Source organism: Nicotiana attenuata, chromosome 5, assembly GCF_001879085.1.
Source record: "Nicotiana attenuata strain UT chromosome 5, NIATTr2, whole genome shotgun sequence".
Taxonomy (NCBI): domain Eukaryota; kingdom Viridiplantae; phylum Streptophyta; class Magnoliopsida; order Solanales; family Solanaceae; genus Nicotiana; species Nicotiana attenuata.
The window spans coordinates 49,013,596-49,019,995 of record NC_031993.1 but is presented as its reverse complement, the minus strand read 5'-3'; the positions used below and the strand labels follow the sequence as shown (position 1 = coordinate 49,019,995).

The following is a 6,400-nucleotide window of genomic DNA, read 5'->3' as shown; positions in this document are numbered from 1 at the left end:
TTGTATGTCGCTTGCGTCGGTCACTTTATGGTCTAAAGCAGTCTCCTCGAGCCTGGTTTGGTAAGTTCAGCACAGTTATTCGAGAATTTGGCATGATTCAGAGTGAAGCTGATCACTCTGTATTCTATCGGCATTCTGCCTCGAGTCTCTGTATTTATCTGGTGGTCTATGTTGACAACATTGTTATTACCGGCAATGACCAGGATGGTATTACTAAATTGAAGCAACATCTCTTGCAACACTTTCAGACTAAGGATCTGGGCAAACTAAAGTATTTTCTGGGTATTGAGGTCGCTCAGTCTAGCTCAAGTGTTGTGATCTCACAACGAAAGTATGCCTTAGATATTCTTGAAGAGACAAGAATGACAGGTTATAGACCAGTTAACACTCCGATGGATCCGAATTCTAAACTTATGCCAGGACAGGGGGAACCTCTTAGCGATCCTGCAAGATATAGACGGTTGGTTGGTAAATTAAATTACCTTACAGTGACAAGACCTGACATTTCCTTTTCTGTGAGTGTTGTGAGTCAGTTTATGGATTCTCCGTGTGATAGTCATTGGGATGCAGTTGTTCGCATTCTTCGGTATATAAAATCAGCTCCAGGCAAAGGTTTATTGTTTGAGGGTCGAGGCCATGAGCAGATCGTTGGATACTCAGATGCTGATTGGGCAGGATCACCTTCTGATAGACGTTCTACGTCTGGATATTGTGTCTTGGTAGGAGGAAATTTGGTGTCCTGGAAGAGCAAGAAACAGAATGTGGTTGCTCGGTCTAGTGCAGAAGCAGAATATCGAGCAATGGCTATGGCGACATGTGAGCTAATTTGGATCAAACAGTTGCTCAAGGAGTTGAAATTTGGTGAGATTAGTCAGATGGGACTTGTGTGTGATAATCAAGCTGCTCTTCATATTGCGTCAAATCCAGTGTTCCATGAGAGAACTAAACACATTGAGATTGACTGTCACTTTGTTAGAGAAAAGATACTCTCGGGAGATATTGCTACAAAGTTTGTGAAGTCGAATGATCAGCTTGCAGATATTTTCACCAAGTCCCTCACTGGTCCTCGTATTAACTACATATGTAACAAGCTTGGTACATATGATTTATATGCACCAGCTTGAGGGGGAGTGTTAGAATAGTCATGTAAATAGGAGTAAATAAATAACCCTAATCCAATATATGTTAGGAGTAGGACATGTTATGTGTGTATATATATAGGGCTCATTGTAACATATGTATATACATCAATAATATATTTTCTCCCGTGCTTTCTCACAGTAACTAAATGTGAGTATTTTAGTTCTTAGTTTGAACTGATTATAATGTTATGAAGTCTTTCACTTCTAATCACATTTTCTTAGTGTAGTTCGATAAAATGAAGTAAGAATAAAATGAAGAAATATTTAACAATGATAATTATTATCTCACACGTTTAAATTATTACAAAACAACGTCAAAAAATTCAAAAAATCTACATCAAATCAAATTAAATAAGATTCAAACTTAAATCATCTCAAACTAAACGGTCAAGTCTTCTATCTCCCAGTCTGCTTCATCGTTAAGATCAGGCAAGCTACTGTGTGCTTGTACTGTTGCATCATCTTGCTGTATAGAGTAAATAACACTAATAAGCAATGTATTTTTCGGAAAAAAATATAATAATAATTTATTATACTTTACCTCAATTCCTTCTGCTAGCCCAGTATTTCCACCACCTCTACCACCACCTCTACCACGGCCTCTACCACCACCTCTACCACCACTTTTACCACCACCTCTGCCAACACCTCTGCCACCACCTCTACCACCACCTCTACCACCACCTCTACCCCTCCTATTACCTCTAACTCCACTTCCACCAGCCGTTTGTGAACTTCTAAAGTATGAATCAATTCGCCCTCTATATCTATTCAACCTTGGACGTCCACGAGAAGCTACGTATCTAGGATCTCTTATATTTCTTCCTTCACCCTCACCCTCATCCTCACCCTCACCTTCACCCCCACCCTCACCCACACCCTCACCCACACCATCATGTGTATCTTCAAATTCCCAATCTGGAATTATCATTTGATCATCATCCCAATTCAAAAGGTCATGCTCCAATCTGTTCAAATGATACTTAATATATCGCCTCATCACTTCAGTGTCCAATGCTATATCACAAACCCGTTCAAAATGCTTTAATAGTTCCCTGTACATCATGTATTCAGAAGTCATACGTGGGTAACCTCCAAGAAAGAAACGTTTCAAGTGCGGACGAACAACATCTTTTCTCCACCTTCTCAATATATACCTCTCATTAACGTTATTAATCCTCTTATGAGACAACACCTTAAGTATATGGCAGCATAGAATACCTCTTGTTTCAAACCACTTGCAGCTGCAACTTAGATATTCTCCAATAGGTGTATATTCAACTGCGAATACAAATGGATCTCTAGTGTTCAAACTCCTGAACGAATAATCTGAGATAATGTAATTCTCCACCCCTGTTGTTGCTTGATGGTCTTCAGGGGAGCTGATTTCACAGTGGTACAGTTTCCTTAACTGTACTTGAAAAAATTCAAACACTTCACGAGTATAACATGTTTGAAAATTTTCCTCCCATGCAAATTCAGATAAACATTTTGGTTCAAAGCACCTTGACCTATATTCAGCTTCCAATTCTTTCTCGAACTTAGCTCTTATGGCTAACTCATATTGCTGAACAAATAGCTTCAAAGTGCTTTGCCGGTTGATGAATCCGTCAAAGAAAGCATGCATTCCTTCACTTCTTTGTGTGGACAACATCCCAGCCCAAAAGTGGTCATTTAGGTATACCGGAACCCATTTCTCCTTCTCCAAATAAAGCTTATAAAACCAATCCCTTTCCTCTAAGTTATATTTTTCAATAAAATCAGTCCATCGTCTCTCAAACTCAGCAACGTTAATGCTATCAAGGACTAAAGCCTTAAATTCTGCCTTTGCAATCTTACCATCAAGAACTCCGCTTAACTTCGTAGGCAACTTTGCGAATATGTGCCATATACAATATCTATGTATTGTATTTGGCATCATAGCACTGATGGCAGCCTTTATACTATCACATTGGTCAGTCATGATAGCTAATGGATGAACATTGTTTAGAGCCCCAAGCCATGTAGATAGCACCATTTTGTAACTTGTTATATCCTCACTAGACATAAGAGCACATCCCAAAAGTATGGACTGCCTATGCTGATTGACACCAACAAATGAAGCAAATGGCATATTGTATCGATTCACAAGGTATGTGGTATCAAGGCATATTACATCATGGAACTCCTCATATGCAACCTTAGAGTGTGAATGAACCCATACGACATTACGAAGTCGACCAAAACTATCCACATCTACGGAGTAGTAAAATTCCCTATCTTTTTGCTGCATGTCACTGAAGAACTTGAGTAATGATTGTGCATCCCCTTCTTGCAACTGAAGCTTTCTACTCTTCAAGATATAATTTCTACAGTCCTTGGTGTACAACCCAGATTTTCGGGGCCACCAGCAAGTACTTCAGCAACTCTTATATTTTTTGAGGGTCTTAAGCCAGCAATATCTTTGGCTGCAAGAGTTCTCTTAAGAGACTTGCTAAGCGATCTGTGTCCAGCCATCAATCGCGATAGTGCTGGTTCCAATTGATGATTATGTTTTTTTACCACCTTTGAAACACGCCATGAACCATTCTCCTCCAAAATTTCATTTATTCTAGCACGACAGTTCTTCCTCTTGGTAACATGCTTATTCCTTGGTTTCCTAGACCTATCACAACCATATTGCACATACCTAACAGTATCACCACCTTTTTTGTTGGACGTTCTTTTGACAATGCAAAAATCCGATAATCTTGTATGTTCTTTGTAAAAATCAAACAGAACATCCTTACTACTGAACCGCATCCCAGTAATTGGACCAATTATAAGATCTTCTTCATTGAACTCATTAGGCATTTCCCTGTCCTCTCCAACTTCTCCCTCTTCCTCTAAATAATGGCCGTCGTAATCATCATCATCATCAGCAGCAGCAGCAGCAGCAGGAGCAGCAGCATCGTCAACAGGATTTTCTCCATCATTGAAGTTGCCGTCTGAATCAATGTCGATCGATTCATCTTCATTCATCAAACTGTCGTCTGAATTCAACCCTAATGATATGTGTAATGCATTCCTTAGTTGATCCGACCTAGTTTCTAGACTGTTATTCGGGTTTAATGGGTCCAAACTAGTTTCTCGGTTAGTATTCATGTTTAGGTTAAGGGAAGTGTGGTGAATTATGTGTTTAATGAAAGCTATCTTAACATAAGTATATGGTATGATATATACATAATAGACCTTTGATCTTCCCATCCGTATAAATTGCATTTAATTAAAAAAAAATACGTAATTGTATTTAACAAAAATACGTAATTATATTTTAAAAAAACGTAATTGAGCGTATATACGAAGGCTGTCATTCGTATATACGAAGGCTTTTTATCTTCCCATGCTGAGAGAATGATGATTTATGGGATCAATGTTTTGGAATAATCAAAAGTTATTAACTAATTTTGGAGGGAAATATTTTGGAGGGAAAAAAGGGCCATTAAGCCAAACGAAAAAACAAGGGCATTACTGGCATTTCACGGGTGTAGTCATTTTTGGGCCATGCTGAGTTTGGCCGAATAGCAGCACTCTGTTTAATAAAACTTTTATTTGTCTTAGAAAAGAATATATCCATTTTGTTTATCTCCTCGTAATTAATTCTAGGGAAGCGACATAGCTCCAGTTTATATACTAGTTGGCAACTGCTTGTCTGAGTTCATCTTTACACTAATTTCGTATGGAGTTTAAGTTTTTGTGCACCGTAATATCTACACAATCAAGTCACTTAAAAATAATTACAGATAACTTTATTTAATAGCATTAATTAATAACTTGAAATAAATAATAAGTAACATATTAAATCATACTAATGCTGTAAAAAGTCATTACACTGTCGTCTGTCGATGTCTATATATATTACTTAAATCCTTTTGTTGGTTTGTAAGATATTAAATTCATTTTGTTGTACATTTACCAGTCAAAACAAGAAGCCATATTGTTTGTTACGTGCTATTCTGAAAGTAGGAGATGTTCACGGATAGTCAGATACGTAGTAGAATAGAATATTGTAGTTGTTGTTTACTTTCAGCTAATTGCTTTGTTAAGATACTTTAGGAGGTGGGGTTTTATTCAATGTAGCATGATTGGTGGCTTTAGAGGGTACACCTATGACCAATTCTTGATGAGAAAATTAATTACAATCATCAACGTACCGTACTCACGCGTTCTTTAACCCTTGACTTTGAATATTTTGCCAAATTACCACTACTAGCATATTGTTAATATCGTCAGCTACATTTGATTAAAAACGTTAACTTGACTACATTTCACTTACCAATATTTTAGAAATATTTTAACTTTCAATTTTTATTTTATTTTTAATGAGATAATTTAGAACCATATAAATATCTAAAATTTACTTTAGACCATAAGATTTTAAAATCTTTCAGTTAAATGGTGTCAAATAAATTGGGACGAGAGATTTTAATCTCTTCCTAACATTTTTCTCGGGTAGCTTTTATTTAAGTGAGAAATTAAAAAATAGCCAGATTTACAAGTGGTCGTTCAAAAATAGCCCAGTTTCAAAAGTAATCGAAATTTAGTCACTTTTTATGTAAAGATAAATCTGAGCGAAAACACTGTTCAAAACCTGGAAAATACGCCAGTATATTATGCTGGAGTTCCAGCATAAGTATACTTGAACTCCAGCATATTATACTGGAGTTCCAGGATAAGTATGCGGGAACTCCAGCATAATATGATGGAGTTCCAGCATAAGTAAACTAGAACTCCAGCATAATATACTGGAGTTCCAGCAAAGTATACCGATCCAGTATAATATGCTGGAAGTTCATACACAAGTGCTCGAATCTCCAGTATATTATGCTGGAACTTTTCGTGTGTTGGAGTTCCAGCATAATATGCTGGAAGTTCATACACAGGTGCACCGAACTCCAGTATATTATGCTGGACCGGTCTCTGTTGCAACAAAATAGTGGTTATTTTTCATTGACTTGGTAAATGCTGGCTATTTTAAATTGACCAGTCTGAAAACTGGCTAGACCGTATTATTTTTACTTTATTTAATGGATGTAACTTGCAAGTCCAATAAAAGTATAGTCAAAACTCAAAGCATTAAACAGAGCTGAAAACAATTTCCACCATAGGAAGCTTCCGACTGATTGCAATGTCTTAGGCTTCTAGACCTAACGCTATCTTCGGATATATAAGTCGTCTTCTCTATACAATTAATGTGGCGGTCTCATGGGGGAAAGATAGCTTAAAAAGGTACATATTTT

The 6,400-nt window shown here is 37.1% G+C and overlaps 1 protein-coding gene across 1 annotated transcript; it reads right to left on the bottom strand.

The window, feature by feature from the left end:
• Positions 1,522-3,414, bottom strand: LOC109226199 (protein FAR1-RELATED SEQUENCE 6-like). The gene is made up of 2 exons (XM_019390992.1): positions 1,749-3,414; positions 1,522-1,592 (listed from the first exon to the last, which is right to left on the bottom strand). Exons 1-2 carry the CDS (start codon positions 3,412-3,414, stop codon positions 1,522-1,524), a joined length of 1,737 nt encoding a protein of 578 aa, XP_019246537.1.